The sequence below is a fragment of the Manis javanica genome, chromosome 15, assembly GCF_040802235.1.
Source record: "Manis javanica isolate MJ-LG chromosome 15, MJ_LKY, whole genome shotgun sequence".
NCBI classification, from domain to species: domain Eukaryota; kingdom Metazoa; phylum Chordata; class Mammalia; order Pholidota; family Manidae; genus Manis; species Manis javanica.
In genome coordinates this window covers 29,783,687-29,802,344 of record NC_133170.1, presented here as the reverse complement: position 1 = coordinate 29,802,344, position 18,658 = coordinate 29,783,687, and the positions used below count along the sequence as shown (strand labels likewise).

Here is an 18,658-nt window from a genome sequence, read left to right as displayed (position 1 = left end):
TTTACATAGATCTTCAGGCCTTACTCATCTCCTAGCTTAAAGTTTACACCCTTTTACCAGCCTCACCCTATTTCCTCCACCTCCCACCCCTGGCAACCACTTTTCTACTTTGTTTCTGAGTTTACTTTTTTTAAAATTTCACATGTAAATGAGATCATACAGTATTTGTCTTTCTCTGGCATATTTCACTTAGCCTACCTTAAGGGCCATCCATGTTGTCCTAAATGGCAGGACTTCATTCTTTCTCACAGCTGAATAATATTCCATTATACAAATGCACCACATCTTTATTCATTCACCTGTTGATGGATGCTTAAGTTGCTTCCATATGTTGGCTATTTTGAATCATGCTGCAATAAGCATGGGGGTGCAGATATCTCTTTCAGATCCTGTTTTCATTTCCTTCAGATATGTACCCAGAGTGGAATTGCTAGATCATATGGTATCCCTATTTTTAAGGATTTTTTTTGTGGAACCTTCATACTGTTTTCCCTAGTGGCTGCAGCAGTTTACATTCTCACCAACAGGGGACAAGGGTTCCCCTTTCTCCACATCCTCACCCACACTTGCTATCTCTTGTCTTTTTGACACCGGCCATTCTAACAGGTATGAGGTGACATCTCATTGTGGTGTTGATTTGCATTTCCTGGATGATTAGTGATGTTGAGCATCTTTTCATGCATCTATTGGCTATTTGTATATCTTCTTTAGAAAAATGCTTATTCAGGTCCTTTGTCCATTATTTAATCAGATTGGTTTTTTTGCTATTGAGTTGTATGAGTTCTTCATATATTTGGGATATTAACCCTTATCAAGTATATGACTGGCAAATATTTTCTCCCAGATGGTATTTGCCTTTTCACATTGCTGGTGGTCCTTTGCTGTGCAGGAGCATTTTAGTTTGCGGCAGTTCCACTGGTTGACTTTTGCCTTTGTCGCCTCGTGTGTTCCCTGTCACACTGCCCACAGCAATGGGCACACTCTGCTGCTGTCTCCTCCTTTTATTACAGCACTTCTCTCCTTTCCCTTCTCTCGCCCCTGCCCAGTAGGGTGGCACTGCCAGCAGCCCCAGAACCATTCAGTTGTCCAGCGTGAAGCCTACTTGTTTGAAGTCCAGCTGCCTTTGTAGGGAGCCAGGAGGGCTCTCAGTGCCAGGCTGGGTGGCTGGGCATGAATTACAGAGCTAGGCACTTGGCTGCATCTTGCCAACTTCCCTCATAGAGATCTCTTCATTACCTGGTAGACGGGTGCATGGCTGATGGGCAAAGCCAGCTTGAGAGGATGGATCAGGGCTATCTAGCCCATGCCTCCGTCCTGCCACCCAATACCAGGGAAGCACACCTACACGGTGTTACCTACCCGCCCTTAGTGGATTGTGGACATGCATTGTTTCTCCAAGAAGAGTGAAACTAAGTCCGGTCAACAATTATGGCTGCATTTGGTAGGTGTTTCTGATTTCCAGAGAACATTTGAATGCCCTAAGAATAACCCCAGTAGCTAATGGTAGTACAAATAATAATATTATATATTAAAATTATAATGATGATTAATGTAAATATTAAAGCCATTTGACTGATGAGGAAACAGGCTGAGAGACGTGTGATGACTTGAGACCCACAGCTTAGACTTGAGCCCCATGCCCTTCCACAGCTGCACATGCCCACATACCCACTCTCACTATACCTCAACCCCATAGCAGGCATCTGCTGGGGAAGCGTCCCCTGGGCTGTGACTGGAAAAGCCTTGAACTTGCCCCCCATAGCACAGGCAGACTCTGAGAGTTAGAGACATAAAAAGTCATCCAGCCAATGCCTACCCCATAGCTTCAGCCAGGCTCCCAACCCCCTCTCTGCTCATGGGCACCACCCCAACTCATATCCACAGACACCCATTGCTTCTGGGGAGCCAGCTACACATTAACACTCAGTGTGCTTATATACATTTGCTTGGGTATGCAAAGACTCATACCCATAAACATACACACCTGCCTTTCGGTGCACACACACATACGTGCACACCTCACTGTATGTACATGTCCAGAGCACTCATAAACATGCACATAGGTCCTAAGTACACCAAATCTCACACTCACTAGAAATTCCCCAAAGCTATGCACACACATATCTATGCACATGTACTCACTCTTGGATGTGTAGATACACACATACCTACCTTCACATACAATCCTGCATGTGCAGGTGCAAACAGGACTGAGACCAAAGAAGTTTTATCCCCTACATGAACCCTCCTGACCATGTAGGCCTTGGAAGGATACAATATCCCATGGGGACTTGCTAATTGCCTACCTGTGGCCCCATGTGGGTGGCATCTTGCCAGTCCTCTACCCAAGTCCTGCATTGCTGGCAGAAGTGAGTGGGCCAACAGCCAGGTTCAAAGCTGCAGAAACATGAACAACTGTCATATGGACATGGTACCAAACCTTTTTGTCCCTGAAAATTGAGCCATGTCCCCAGTCAGGCCTTGCCTGGGGGAATTATTTCCCACATCACAGCCCCCCTCTAACCTGACACCCTGAGTGGGGATAGCTGTGTTGGGGTACAAGAGGCTAAAGCTTGCATGGGAATCTTTAAGACACCACTTTAGCTGTGTAATTTGGGCAGGTCACCTTAACCTCTCTGAGCCTCAGTTACCACATCTGTGAAATAGGGATAATAATACCTTCCCATCAGGACTATGTGGGTACACTGAAATAGTAAATATACACAAATACCCAGCTCATAGCAGAAATTAGTACATGGATGTTGAAAGAATGACTAAATAAATTAGTGAACATTAAATGATTGTGAATTGCACTCCAGGAATCCCTCTGCTGAACTGCTCTCCATCTTCTGTCTTTTGACCTCCAACTCTGTTGTCTGAATGGAGGATATCACAACCCTGCTCAGATTCCCCAACCCCACAACTTCTCATTAACCGCCCCCACAAACTCCTCTGAAAGGCCCATTTGGACCATCTCTCTCTCTCTCTCCTCTCTCTGCCTCTGGCTGCCCTTCCCTGCTTCTTTTCTTTGAACACATGCCTTTTTTCCAGCCCCAGGGCCTTTGCAAAGAGTGTCTTCCCCTCGGATCTTCACATGGCTCCATCCCTGGCTTTCTTTAATCCTTCTGCTCAAATGTCACCTCCTAAGTGAGGTCTTGCCTATCAAAACTACCCTCTCCCAGTCATCTCTTATTTGTCCTTATAGTTCTTATAAATTTATATGTACATGTGTTAATTTCCTTGTTTCTTATGTCTTCTCTTGAATGTGAGCTGTGACTGCAGAGTCTTCGTGTGACCTGTCCACTGTGACTCCCCAACACCAACAGCAGAGCTGCCATGCAGAAGGTGCTCAATAAATAGTTAGATGAACATACAGATATGTCTCCAGTCCTCGAGGAGCCTAAATAACATTTTTTCCATCCCTAAATAAACAATAATATCCTCTGCTCCCCTCTCTTCACATTCTTTTCTCCTGGACAGCACAGCTCATCACATTTTAATTTTTTCCCCAGCCTTGGGCTAGCCCAGTTGTTCGCAGCACTTGCATGCCTATTTGTGTATGTGTTGATAAACCAGTGTGTTCAGGCTCATCTATACTGATGATTCTTAAGCAGGGGGCTGCAGCTGAACGCTGAGAGCTTCATAAAGTTCACTTGGCTGCCCTCCTTCCCCTCACCTCCTACTGAACGACTATCTCCAGCCAGGAGGTTGGGCAAGTACATTCTGAAAAATTTCTCTTGGCCATTTGGATGCACGTTACTGCCTTCATCTGCAGGAAGGCATTGGAGAGGGAGGCTAAGAGCCCTGGTTGCCAGAATCAGATTGCCTGGGTTTGAATATGGACACCACCTCAAGGGCTTGCTTGGCCTAGGCAAGCCACATAATGTCTCTGTGCCTCATCCACCACAGGAGAAGTTACTAGGACAGCTACTGATAAAGTTTGTAAAGCATTTAACAGTGCCTAGCCCATAGTAAGTGTGTGATAAAATGTTAGCTTTCATTAAATTTTTATTACTTTCCTCTGGGTATCACACAGTCTTCCTCAGTTTCCCTACCACGCTTAGTTCAGGGCCTTCCCTTGGTGGGGGGTCAGGAAGTGTGGCTGACTGTCCTACTGACTGAGACAAACAAGCCATCCTTTCTCCCACCTTAAAAAATACCCTTTTGTCTTAAACCCACTCCCCTCCATTATCACCCCATTTGTTTACTCTTTGTGAGAGCAAAATTCATCAGGGAATTTTCTATATTCACCATCTACAATTCCTTTCATTCTGTCATCCTTTTAATTTTTTATTAGGGAAATGTCAAACATACATTTTGCTAATCTTTTATCCCAACTTTTTTCGGGGTATTTTAAAGCATATCCCAGAAATAATACCATTTCATCCAGAATGCTATCCCTAACAGGTAGAACTTTAAAAAGATATAATAACAGCATCGTTATTACACCTAATTAAAGTAATCATTCTCGAATATCTGTGTTCACATTTCCCTAATGCCTTACAAATGCCTTTTGACAGTTGCCTCATCTGTGTCAGGACCTAATCAAGGCACACACATTACATTTGGGTGATCTGTCTCTTGAGTCTCCTTCCCTTTCTGTTACACCCACACTAATCAAGCCTCAACCCGCATTGCTCTACCAAAGCGATACTGGTCAGCATCTCCCCATGTTGCTAAAGCCAATGCACAGTTTCCAATCCTCACCCAACTCCAGCATTTGACTCTGCGTTCCTGCCCTCCTTGTTGAAACACCGCTTTGCTAGACCACGTGGTTCTCCAGCTCCTCTCCTCCGCGGCTGCTCCTTCTCAGCCCCACCCCCACCTCTTGGGGTGCTGCAAGGCTCCATCCCTGCTTCTCTTCAGTCTCCTTTTCTCACTTCTTGGTCTGGGCACCAGGTCTCATGGCTTGAAAAGCCATCTGAAACTTATATCTCCAAGTCCAATCCAAATGCCTACCAGTCGTCTCCACCTGAATGTCCAATAGGCCTCTCAAACTTAACATGTCTAAACTTCAACCCCTCATCTCCCCACCCACACCTGCCCATCTCATCTTCCAATAATTTTGGCCCAAACCCTTGGACTCATCCTCAGCTCCTCTTTCTCTCACACCCCACATCAATCCAGTAGTCAACGCACCATTCTTGACTACCACCACTTGCACGCATCTACCCCTGGTCCAGGCTACTTCCATCTCTTACCTGGACTTTGCAATAGCCTCCTGTCTTATCTTCCTGTTTCTGGTTTCTTCCTCCTTCAGTCTGTTCACAACTGAAAGTCAACCCAGGAGCTGAGGTTCCTTTTAAACATTCTCTGCTCAAAACAATCCAGTGGGTCCTTTTTCTTAAAAGCCTACTCTTCATGATGGATTCCAAGGACCTATTGCATATCTTAACAAAAACATCATTATTTTTGGCAGGAAAATTCTTCATTGTGGGTACTGTCCTGGGCACTAAAGGATATTGGACATAGCCCTTGCCCACTAAATGCCAGTAGAGCACCACTTTCCTCCCAGCCCTGCCAGCCATTCTGACTACTAAAATATCCCCACACATTTCCAAACACTGCCTGGTGGATCTGGAAATCCCAGGCAAGAATCCCTTACAAGATTTGCTGCCGCTGTAAGATAAATTCTAGCTGAAATAAGCAGGCAAAGAGAGGCAACAAAGGGCCAGGTAATTTATTTAAATACCCCCGGGTGAGGTTCTGTGGCCTTACTGTCAGAGGCCAGAGAAGTTACACCCTGTTAGGGAAGTGGGAGGCTTATAAGAGATTAGGAGGGGGAGGAGTGGGCAAGCTAGCCTAGGGGGTGTGGAGAGGTATGATTGGCTAAAGGTGACATAACAGACAACTAGAAACTTTTTTCCTTCCAAGAGGGAGGAGGCTGACATCCGGGTCTTAGTTGGCACATCAGGATGGAATTCAGGGAGAGCTGTCCCCTTTCCATATACGGCATGGCCTTTGGGGTCCGGTCTGTTCTCCCCCTATGGCATCTCTGTTCTGTTTGCATGTCCTTATTTTTCCTTTCTCCAGCCTAATGCCTGTCAGCAGCCTATGTACCCTCCATCACTATCTCTTGATTCCACCTCGTACTACTCTCCCTGTGCTCCTGTCTTACCTGGACAACCAGGCAGGCCCCCTACCCCAGCCTCTGTGCTGGCTGCTGCCTCTGCTGGGAAGGCTTCTCTCCACACTGCGCAGAACTTGCTGCTCCAGGTCTTTGCTCAGGTGTGATCGTAGGGGTAAAGGAATTAATTCCATTCTTAGCCAGGACTGGAGTGTGCTCAGTCTGGGGCAGGAAGTAGGGAGAGAGGTAATGATAACCTCAGTTTATTCCACAGATCAGTTCCAGAAGATTTCCTGAAGGAGATAGTGTTTTAGGGTTCCCTTCACCCTGGTATAAACCAGTGTATAACACCCTGGAAGCTCCCACAAGCCTGGTGACTGCAGACAACAAAGGAAACCAAGCTGGGGGTGTTAAAAGAGTTTTCAGGTAGGGAAGCACACTCCTTGAATCTTACTTCTAGTGTAATTTACCCATGTCTGTAGGAGGCTACCTACATGTCAGCAGCTGGAGAGCCAAGTTCAAATGGAGCCCCTCAATAATGTCTACCCCAGCTGCCTTCAGAAAAGCACACCCCAAATGATTACATAGAGGCAGGCTACCCAGAAGAGAGGTCCTAGTTTCAGGCTCTACAACGGAATACTTCACAGCTGTTAAAAAGAATGAGGCGGTTCTTTCTCTATTGAATATGAAAGGGTCATCAAGGTGCAGAACAGCATATAATGTACTGTGTTTTGTGTAAAAAGAAACACACACACACGTGTGCTTGCATGTACATTGCATATCCCTGGAAGGATACATGGAAATTGCTAACAGTAATGGGGATGGGGTGGATTGGAAGCAGGAGTGGAGAGAAGCTTTTCACGGTAAATTTTTGTATCGTTTAAATTTTGTACTATACCAATGCCTGTTGAAAGAAGTAAATTAAATTTTAAGAAGCACACAGATTGACAAAATGAAAACTAACAGGGCCACGCGGAAAATTCAGCCGTTTTGGTATTAAAATGAAAGCCACCTGAACAAGTCCAGTGGTCGGAAGTCGGAGGACAAAGCCCTTCAAGCGGAAAGAGCCCAAGGGCTATTGCTGACCTGGTTCGATAGGTCTGTCTGCGGCCCTGGACTGAGAAAGCCAGGGGGGTTCCTAGGTGCCGTTCAAAGCCAAGCGGGGCCCAGAACCCGCATGGTTGGGGCAATGGAGAGGACGAGTCTCCCTTTCCAAGGGAGTCTGTCCCCACCCCTCGGACCTCAGGGATCCCCGTGGCTCTGGATTTCTCCGTGAGCAGGAGTGAGGTGGGCGGAGCGATCCACAGAGCCACGTGGCGCAAGCGGGGCAGGCCACGGGGCGTCCGAAAAGATTGGGGGCGGGGGTCGAGATGGCGGACCGGAAGGCCAGGGAAGGAGGAGGCCTGTTCTGAGCCCTCTGGACCATAGGGCGATGAAGCGTGCTGGGCCTTCAAAAAGCACTTTCTGGCCCAAAGGGCTCGAAAATAACAGCAACCACTAACCTTTGGCTCCTCGCTGCAGCACCAGGCGCTCGGCTTGGCGCTTTAATGGGCATTACCTCTTAACTTTCACAGCAGTCCTGTGAGGTCAGTGCGGTTCTTACCCGCCTGTGACAGATAAGGAAAGCCGCGCTGTCACAGCTGAAGACCACAGTTAGTACAGGACCTAGTTAGGATCCGAACCGAGGGCCACATTCTCGCCATCAGGCTTCACCGTAGATGGACCTGAATCCTAAGGTTACATGATTCTACACATCGCAAACATAAATATGGGAGGGCTAAGAGAGGGCTGGGATTCTCCGGCCGGGGCGTCTTGGGCACAACGAAGGCCAAGGGAGATGGATGCCGAGCAGAAGTCGGGCCCCGGTGACAGGGGACACCATCCTGATCCCCGACCCTCTCAGCTGAAGGGAACCCACCCACAGAACCCTGGGCTGCCCTTCCAGCCCGGGGGATTCGCACCCTCCGGGGGCAGCCGGGCGGGCGGTGGGCGGGTGGCGGCGGGAGCAACAGCGACCAGGTGGTGACGCAGCACGGAAGGCCCCTGGCTCCCGCGGAGCGCGGGCGGCGGCGGCGCCAGGGGTGCTCCCAGACGGCGTGGGCGGGCGGCGGTGCGCGCCAGGCCGAGTCGCGAGGGCCGCGGGGGTGGGCAGGACCCAGCGAGGCAGCCAGACTGCCGGGCGCGGGGGCGCCAGACGGGGAGGTGGGGTGGGGCGCGGCGCGCGCCGCGGCCCCCTCGGTCCGTGCCCGTACCGGGCAGGGGGCTCCCCGGTGCTGTGCGGGGCGCGGCGAAAGCGGCGCCTTCGGGCGGTGACTCAGCAGCGCTCGCGGGCGGGGGCGCGGGGCGCACGCAGCCGGGGCGGGGGCGGCGCGGGGCTGGGAGACCCGGTCCTGCGGGCAGCCGCGCGCCTCACTCGCCGTCTCGCCTCGGAGGGCCCCGGGGGATGCGCCGGGGAAGGGAGGGTTGTCCCCAGCCTTTCCGAGCCAGTTTGGGGGCGGAGTGAAGGAGGGGGTTCGATGCCTAGCCCTCCACTCCAGCAGTCCCCGGTGTTTACGCAAAGTCCGGAGGGAGCCCTGTGGAAATTCTTGGGAATTCCGGGAAGCTCCCGCAGAACTCTATCCCTCCCTGACCTGAGGCGGCGGGCCGCCCTACCCTCGCCCTGCACGGGTCTGTTTCCTTTGTTTTCTTGAAAGGCAAGGTGAATTCGGAGTCCCGCGCCCGTCCCGCATCCTGAGCTCTCTTCCTAAGGCTCTTACCATTTGGAAATCACTTTTCATATCTAAGCTAGGTCCTTCCAGCTGCAGCAACCTCTTAGCAGCCGTGCTTTGCCTCGGACTTGGAGAGCTGTGGGGGGGAGGAGGGCAAAATGGTGGGCAAAGAGTGACTGTCCCCATTGGGCAGAGGGGAAATCAGACCCAGAGAAGGGGAGGGGTTTGCTCTAAGTTTACACTTGGGGTCAGTAACGGTGGGCACAGTAATAAGTTCTCAGGGGGCCTGGCTTCTGGGTCGGAGTTCACCTGCTTGGAAAGAGTGTCCACGGCTAATGGTGCCCAACGAAGGGCCTTTACCGGCCCTGAATTCCGTCGTCCTTCCCTGATGGGCTCTTAAGAGTTAAATAGCTCCAAGAATGTCAACACTGGCAAATGCGCCAGTTTGAAAGCATCCAAAGCATCTTTGTTCCTAATGACCAGGCTGTGCACAGCCTGAAGCACTGAAACTAGACACAAGCAAGAGATTCCCAACTGCTCTGTAGAGTTTTTGTTGCTGTAGCTGTTTTAAAATAATCATGTTGAATTGATGTGATGAATGAAAATTGTGGTAGACTGGAATCATTTATCAAGGAAGAAATTGCGGCATTCCCTTGCGTCTCTGCCTGGGATAAGAGGGTGTATTCTTGCTTGGAGGCAGGGAGACAGCTGGTTTGACCTGACAGAACCAAAGCCCTGAGAGGTCATGTGGCATGAGGCACAGACTATAACTAGGCCAAAGCAGGTGCAGGGAAAAATCAAATGGCAGCTTTCTATGCATTACACCACCTGAGCTTCCAAACAGGATAGCTTAATAGAGAGTCCCAGGTGCCCCCAGCCCTGTACCCACCCTCCCTCCAGCCAGCCTTCTTCCCAGGAGGCCTGGTCTGCTTTACACTTGAGACAGAATGCAGGATGAAAACCAGAAGTGGAGGCACTGTAGACTTGCCCCATTTTACAGGGAAGACCCAGAGGGACTGGCTCACCCAGAGAGATTAACAAGTCATTCAGGGAAAGGTGAAGGAACCCAGAGTCCTGACAGTGGGACCAGACTAGGGTGTCACAGGGAGGCAGCGAGGATCAAAAGAGCCTACCAAACACCAGGGTGCTCCTCAAATTCCTGCCCTGTGACTTCTACAAATGAAGCTCATTGGCAAAGTATGCCTTCTATAGCCCAGATAATTAATTACTTTCCCAAGACAAGTCAATGTGGGAGTATACCCTGGGTCCCTCCCCTTTGCTTGCCAAATCCAGGCAAGGCAATTCCAATTCCCTGCAAAATGTAGCATAAATCAAGGTCACTTAGTCTCCTAACAGCCTCCTCCATGAGCCCTTCAGCTCCTTATAATCCTCCTGCCCTAACCCCCAGTCAACCAGTGCCACCATGGCTTCCTCTTTCCTTATCAAACCTGCTCTCAGATGCTGCTCTAATAAGCTCTTTCAGACCAAAGTGTGAAAGGCTGCTATAGCTCAGTGTATTTTTTTGCTCCTGTCCTAGAAGAATTTGAGTTTCAACAAGGGGGATAACCTTGAAGCACCCAAAGGAATCTCTAATTATGGATTTGTCAGCAAAGATGAGATATTCTGGAAGGCAGAGAGACCTCTCTGGGCCCCTAAGCCCTGTAACTAGCTGTAGGTTTGGCCCTGCACACCCATGGAGCAGTCCTGACCAGTTCTTCTGGTCCGTCACTGTATATTGTCACAAGCACTGGATGAAGAGGTCTAGTTGTTGTTCTGCCACTGACTAGTTTGGAAGCATCAGTCATAAAGCCATAGTTTTCTCATTTGTCAAATGAGAAGTTTGGACCAAATGACCTTATAGAAACTTTCCAGCTCTGACGTTCACCTGAGTCCCCAGAGGGTCCAGCATTTAAAGCCCTCCATCCCCTGAAGGTGTGGCCTAGGAATGGCCTGATACCAGCAGAGAGTGTAGGCATGGACTTAGACAAGCCTGCATGTCCTCTGTCCACAGTAGCCTGCCCACCCACCAGGGGCAAAAGGTATCACTCAGCACATGTACTGGTCTCGTAGACTTACATAACCCTCCTGGATGAGCTATTCCACAAACAGCAATGGCAAAACAGCCTGTCTCCCCACACCACCCAGGGCCCCAACACACACACACAGCAGCCTTTGCCCACAGTGGTCTCACAGCCATGACCACAATGGGAGAGAATTTTAGAAGCTCACTGCCTTTCTTTTCCATTTTTGTTTTTCTTAGAAGGTATCCCATGTAAGAAAGCCCTTAGGAGAAGAAACTCTTGATCAGAGAGAGCAGAGTCTTCCCATAATGGCTCCCCTCCTGACTATCATCAAAAACCACACAATAACACATCAGGCCTCTCCTTTTCTCAGTCCCTCCCTGCTCTTTTTTCCAACTTTCTGACCTCAGAATCCTGCAGAGAGCAGGTCTACCCTTCCAACCTCAGGATGGAAGAATTGGGAGAAATGGATTTAGCTTTCATCCCAAGAGTGGAATGCATTCCCTGGTTAAGACTTCAATTCCCCTGGCCCTCTGCTCTTACCCAGGACAAGTCCCTATGCTAAATGAGTCAGTAGCTTCCCAGTTTAGAAAACAGGAAAGGTCGTTCTTATCCCCATGGGGCATTGGGTGACAACTCAGACCCTTTGATGTCCTTCAGAGAAGTGCAAGTAATCTTAAAATGCAGCAAAAGAGATTTAAATTGGGCTTAAGGAAATATTTCCCAGCTATGAAATTGTGAGACCTCATCATAGATAACTAAGAGATTGTGGATTTGTCTTGCCTGGCTGCATTTCAAGGCAACACGTGGCTGGAATAGCTTGGGTGCACGTTGTCCCCAGATGGGGTGGGGGGTGGGTGAGAAAAGGACACATGCAGAAAGCTGGCCTGGAAAATGGAAGCATTCCTGGACCTGGATTCTAGTTTAACACCATGGTCTACTGTAGATGAGCCCTGGTTTCTTTACCTATAGAAATACCACAATGTATTGAGTATTTATTATGGTGCCCAGAACAATACTAAAAAATGACACTGTTTAATTTTGAAACTGTACAACACTGCAGGGTATATATTACTTCTCATTTTATAAATGAAAAAACAGGTTCTAAGAAGATAAATAATGAACGTAAGGCCTCAGAGCTGGTAGGTGATAGAGCAAGATTCATACTTGTGCCTGACTCCAAAGCCCATTTTTTAACTACCTAGATCTTGAAAATTCTGGGATCCATGGTTTCCTTAAGTTCCTTTCAGCCTGAAAAAAATCTAATTTATCACTCACTCTACTGATCCTTTTTGGATTGTTAGCAATCTCATTGTTTGACATGAAGATGACCACCTCTTTCCTCCACAGAAACAAGAAACCCTTTGCAGCCTGTATGGAAACCTGCACTTTGTGCTGTTCCAGAAGCAGAGGAGGAAGAAGCTGCAGCAGCCCAAGCTTCAGAAATCCTGCCAGGTGACCTTGCATTTGGGAATCTGCCAAGTGCAGTAAGTGTCCCCAGGACCTCTTACTAAGAAACCCCATACTAAGTTGCTGCTGCCCTGCATCTAGAGCCATTGAGAGAATGTCTGGGCCCCCATGAAAAAAATGTCTAGGCTCCCCAACAAGAGTAGTCTGTCTAAAAATCTTTACATGGCATTTAAATTCAGGGTCTAAGTCCTTTCCAGACCATGGGTCCAGCTATTTGTCCCAGTTGTCCCCTCCTTTTCCATATCACTCTCCCTTCACTGACTCTCCACCAGACCTGACCCCATCTGCCTTTTTTCATAAGTGACCTTTGAAACTCAGGCTGTAAAGATATTTGCTGAATCAGCAGGACCAACTGCTGCTCCTCTCACCTGGTTACTGGCTAAAGGAAAAATATTCCAGGCTGCCTTTGTGAGGTCCTATGGTGTTAACTGTGTGGGCATGGGATGGGCGTGGGAAGGAGAAGGAGAGAGCCTGTGTGGAGCAAGGCCCAGGGGCTGGGGAGGAGGTGGGAGGTCACTGGGTTTTCCCAGAGGCCAAGAGTGACTTTCTTCTCTTAAACTGTGTTCTTTTTGGATGAAATGGAGAGAAGAGCAGCAGTCTAGGCCCTTGGAAAGGCAGGGGACAGCAAGTGCTCACTCAGTGCCAGCTTCCAGGTCAGTAAAATGACACCCCACCCCACCACCTCACTGAGCCTTCATTCTGGACCCATTTTCCTCTTTATTATCTAGAAGTACCCCCACCTTGCTAGGGAGAGGGTAAAAAAGGAGGATAGGCAGGTTGGTGGGTATTGGTATTAACATCGCTTCCTCAGCAAGCAAGCCTTCTAGCCACTCGTAGACCAGGACCCTGAGTGCCTAGGCTTTCCTTGCCCTCTTGATAGGGTTTAGCCTGGCAGGACACAGCTAAGGTAGGGGGAACTGTCAGAAGATGGGATGGTATACACATGCAAAACAGGTATCTCTGTGGATTGACTCTTCTAGGCTCTGTGCCCCTTCCAGCTAGTGTTGGCTCTTACTATTCCTGACATAAACCCTTGACTCTATCCAAGAAAACCTCTCTGGGCTCTGTACATTTTGTATGCTCACTCTTTTTATTCTGTTCTGCTCTGATAGAGAGTGGCTCAAGGCGGCTGCAATCTGCTTACCCTCATTTAGATGTTTCTAGTTATGTGCCTCATACATGTTAAGCAAGAATGGTTTTCTTCTTTCCTTTCTGCAGCACAGAATGCAGGGTTTTGAACAGACTGGACACTTGGTACGATAGAGTTGATTGCCTGACACCTTCACACTGTCTTAATAGCTCCCAGGATGTGTCAGTCATGAGCTGCCACCTCCAAGCAGACAGCCCTGACTCAGTAGGAGCAGAGTCACCTGCTCCAATCAGCATCTTAGACAACAGGCTAAAAAGCAAATCCAATGATCTTCTAGCCAGCGTCCAGCCCCCAGTGAGTCATGACACTCAAAGGATGACCCAAGATTTATCTTATGCAGAAAGGATGGAGTAGAGAGGAGACTTCCCCACACAACTTAAGTAAAAGCAAGGAATAGAAGGAAGAAAATATGGGAGAGAGAAAATATTGAGGGGAGTGAAAAAAGGGGGAAGAGAGAAGAGAAGAAAAAGAGAAGGGGCAAAGTAATGAGGAAGAGGAAGGGTATAAAGGAAGAGAGGACAGGGTAGGAACTACTAATCCATTCAGACTTCATGGAGGTGGGGAGTTTGGGAGTTAGGGTAGGAGATGAATTTGAATTATAAAGCAAGAATCCTACCCAGCCTCCAGTAATCATCTGCCCATAGGTTTGGGGACATGGGCAAGATCCATGGGCCCTACATGCAAGGCTCGGTGGGTGGGCAAGCATGCGCTCAGAGAAGCTGCGGCCACACTGAAAGGTCATGTGCTTCCATGGCAAGGAAGAGACTTTGCCAGGTCAGGCTGTGGCTCTGGCTCTAGCCACGAAAGGGATAATCAATTCTGAAGATGCTGTGAGCTCTGAAAAAATAAAGAGGAAACAACGGTTGCTGCTTTCATTAAGAGGCAAAAGCAGTGGGGACTGGCACTTAGCAAGAGTCAGGAAGCATGCAGAGAGAGAATTTTAACCCCTCAAGTGTCTTTCTTCCATGATATCTATGCACCCATCCACCCCACATCATTGCTTCCTTGGCCTAATGTCCAAGGCCACCACCTTCATATCTCCCTCAGCTGAAAGAGGGAGAGAGACCAGGCTACATATTAATGCAGATCTGATAGCAATTAATCCATTATTGCAGTCACAGGTTTCCAGGGCTCCTGCCTCTCCTGGATTTGGGCAGGAAGAGGAGTTTTGGGGATAAGAGACTAACTGTATTGTGAGATAATGCATCCACCATAGCTCAGCCCCTTGTAACCCTCAACCACCCCTTAGCATCCTCACGATAATGGGGCCAGGAATGTGAAAATATTTCAGTGAAATTATGATGAGAAGATCCCTTCTGTCATCTCTTCCACCTACTTCAGCACACACAGTAAAGAACTGATTCAGTAAGGAACTCCCCAGGAGGAAACAGGGAGAGGACTGCTGGTTCTGCTCTTCTCCTCATCTCACCTACCCATGAAGAGCTCTCTCTGCCTGCTGGCCATACCTGGCCCTGCACCATTGAGAGGTATGAGAAGAGGAGGACAAACATATAAAAGGGTTATGGGCAGGAAACAGGTTGGGGTTCTATGAGGGAAACTTGGGTTGAAATTAGACTAAACAGTGGGGAGAAATGGGAGGTACAAAGGCACAAAAGACATTCAACCAGCTAAGATGTCCATGATTTCACATCCAAGGGGAGAGAGTGGCAGGGAGGAGGGGAGGCATGCATATCCTTGCTCTCTAAGTCTCTGGGTGCCCAGGCTTGGGGAGCAGGAAAAAGCTGGAGGACCTGGAGAAAGGAGGGGGCTACTGGTGGTATTAACATTTTGGTGCCTGGCACAGCTCCCTAATTGAAAGAGTCCCAACTCCCCCTCTCTTCCATCATTCAATTACTTCGTATGTTTGTTCTGCTCCCTTGGGAAGCCAAAGCGGGACAAGGGATAAAGAACGATGGTGACACACAGTTCATCTGGGTTTGACATGTAAGGCTAGATAGAAGTCCGGGTGTACCCCAGCAAGAGTACCTGGGCAGGACAGTTTGGGCTCTCTAAGCTACTTTGAGGGGCCACAGCAAAGTCCTTAGCCAAGAAAAATTACCTTTCATCAACATTTAGTCCCACAGTCTCCTGAAGGGATACAAAGAGGGTGGGGGTACAGTGGAAGAGGGGGGGGACACCACAGGACATGGGGAGAGGGATCCAGGGAAGAACCACGTTTACCAGGAAGCTGTACTGCCCCCAGGGAAATGAAATGAAATAGTTTTTTCCCTCTCTTTGGGGAAAAAGCCACATAGTATCTTGGAAGAATGTTGCCTTTTGCTGAGCAGTGTGAGCAGTGAGGGAACACTACCTTTCTGCTTTTTATGCCAGAGAAGGAAAGAAAACTGTGAAACTAAAGGAAGAGCAAATGGGCCATTCAGGGAGATGGGTAAGAAAACCACACCTTCTTGGGGTTTGAGTGCTATAAGGTCTGCCAAGTCAGACCATCCTGGATCGTGACCCCCTAAGAGCCCATGGCTCCAGCCAAATCTACCCTGTGAGGTAACATGTCCTGACCCAACTTCTCAAACTCTCCAGATGTGAGGAGAATGTGAGTTTTTATGGAATATGTGTAATCTTCACAAGTATTCCCAGACCTAAAGCACAGTGAGACTGGATGAAGATGAGACTCTTGGCTTTCTTCCGCGGTCTCCCCGCAGCTCCATTAGCATCACTATTGTCGTGTCAGGTGCTGCCTAGGTACTGATTTCCCCTGAGCTGTTCTTCCTGCGGCTCTCCCATCACTTGTCTAATCAGAGAAAGAAAGCTGACATGGTCACAGCCTTCCCGATACAGAGGAGAGAATATTCCAGTCCTTTTCCGTCTCTCCTTCCCATAGTCCTAGTTCATGGACGCTGGGCATAAAGAGAGAGCCTGAGGTCCTAGAGTCCCTCACCGGGGGTTAATGAGCATATTTCTCTCAGGACCCAACATGAGATTCCAGTTATCACCAAATAAGCAAGGGAAAACAAGGTTTGCAATCTCCAGCCATAACAGAGACTTAAACAGCAATTACATCCAAATACCAACTCCGTTTGCCAACTATCTCTCTCATCATTGCTCCCTTTCCACAGCTGCCAAGCACGCTGCACGGAAATCTTCCTCGAGTCAGGGAAAAAAGCTGTAAGCAGACTGAGCCCTCATGCTATCACTGAATCCTCCACTGGCTTGGTGGACTGTTTTCTGATACCCTTTTGGTTCTTTGGGGATTCAGAAGAAAGGTGTCCACTGGGTCAAAGCAGAGTAAGCTTACCCAAATGAGCCGCTTCTGGCTTTGTCTCCCACTGCATCAGTTAAAGCGCCAGCTCGTTCCTCCGAGAAATGCTTTCTACCACCCTCGTCTTTTTGTCTCCAGTCCTGCTGTCTTCACACATCATTCTTGCTTTTCTGCCCTATCCCCTTCCTCCTGAATTCCCTCAGACCCCAATTCTACTCTTCCTGGACCCTAGCCCTTTTCAAGCTCTTGACATGATTCTTGGCCAAGCCTTCATCTTTTTATATCTCACTCTCCATTCAATTGATTTTACTACCTAAACTCCCTTCCAAATTTTTCCTAACTTCAAATTCAACTGCTCTCTTTTCTTCAGTTTGATCTTCATCCCAACTTCCAATCTTGTTGCCTTAGAACCTGCCCATTTCCAATATCCCTAATCATTGAAAACCCATTTTCCCCCCTCCTTTGTCCTCAGTAATGGTCTGGATACTCCCTTTGGTCCCACATCCCCCAAACCCTCTCAAACACCCGATATCATTTCCTCCTTCCCCCCAAATCTCCTTGACACACTTTTAACCCCAACCATCTCCTCACCCCTTCACTGCGCGTTACTGTAGTCCTATAGACTCTCAGGTGCACCCTATTTTCCCCTCCTCTCCTTACACCCATTTGTTTCCCTTTCTCTCACTTCAGCAGCCCCCTCCCCTTTTCCCCACTTACTCGGTTCTCCTGCTCAGGACGCCCTTGCCGAGGGCAGCGGGGGATTTGTGCTGAAGAAGGGCTCCAGCGGCCGCGCAGCAACTCTGGGGACGCTCCTTCTCCTTGTCGGCTGCGGCCCCGGGCGCCACCGGGTGCTGGTGTGGCGACTGGGTTGCGTGAGCCCGGCTGCTGGGGCCCGGCTGGGGCTGCAGCAGGAGCTGTCCGTGGTGCTGAGGCGGCTGCTCCGGCGAGGGCTGCGGCGCGGCGGGCGAGAGCTGTCCGTGGTTCTGGAGCGGGTCCTGGGCCCCTGCGGCGGCGGTGGCGGGAGGAGCCGGGGCAGCCGGCAGCGGCGCTGGCGAAGGAGGGATGAGCCCGGGCGGAGGCTGGGCTTGCAGCAGCTGCTGGTGCTCCCACAGGCTGCGGTTCTCGGCGCTTAGCTCGTCCAGCCGCCTCTCCAGCTCGTCGATGCGCTGGCGCTGGGTGTGGATGAGGCTCTGTTGGTTCTGCACGATGGCCGTGAGCTCCTTGAGGTAGAGCACGGCACGTACCGGGTTCTCCAGCAGGCTCTCCATGCCGCCCGCCGCCTGCGCCCTGCCTGCGCCTCGGCGGGCGGCGGGGAGCGCGAGGGCGCGCGGGAGCCGAACAGCCCCAGCGATCCGCTCGCCTCCCTCTCCGGCGGGCCCTGCCCCCCTCCCCGCCGCGGGCGCCGCGTCACGGCCACACAGACCTTCACACACACACCGAGGGGCGGGACCGCGGCGCCAGACCCGCCCACTATTCTCCCACCTCAAGGCTCCGAGAGGGGTCCCGGCTTCCTGCAGGGCCGACTGGAGGTGGGGGAGGCGAGCGCGAGAGCGGGTAGGGGAGCAGGATAAACGCGGGGGACCCGAGATGGGTAAAACAAATCTGGCGAGAAAGGAAAAGCAGGCGATGTGGAAGTAGAGGTGCGGGGAAAGTGTGGTGGGACGCGTAGGAGAAGAGAAACAGATAAGAAGAAGCTGGAGACGCAAAAACAAAAAGGGAAGGTAGCAACAGAATAGAGAAATGTATTTTAAAAGGAAGTCATGGGACTCTAAAGGTCATGAATTCTTTTCCTATATCCAGCCACCCCAGAGGCTAGGGATCCATCTTAAAGACTTTCTGGGAGAGTCCATGCTTACCTTTTTTGTCCTCAACAGTCTATTTTGTTGGGGGATTTACTGGAATACAGGATCATAGGGACTCTAAGGGACACTAGAGAATATCTAGTTCTAATCCTTCATTCAGCCGAGGAAACATAGGGTGGGAAGGCTGTTTATGCTGGACTTTCTCTGGGAATGAGACCTCAGG

General features: G+C 49.7%; 1 protein-coding gene across 5 annotated transcripts in view; it reads right to left on the bottom strand.

Annotated features, from left to right (window-relative positions):
• The window catches only part of IQSEC3 (IQ motif and Sec7 domain ArfGEF 3), a 106,743-nt gene extending 88,730 nt beyond the window's left edge, over positions 1-18,013 (bottom strand). For all 5 annotated transcript variants that reach the window (XR_005056840.2, XR_005056841.1, XM_037001588.2 and 2 more), the window contains exon 1: positions 17,351-18,013. Coding sequence is in view for 2 of the 5 variants with exons in the window: in XM_037001588.2 (XP_036857483.1) it covers positions 17,351-17,901 (551 nt within the window). In the remaining 3 variants the exon portion in view is untranslated. The remainder of the gene's footprint in view (positions 1-17,350) is intronic.
• Between the last annotated feature and the right edge of the window lie 645 nt (positions 18,014-18,658).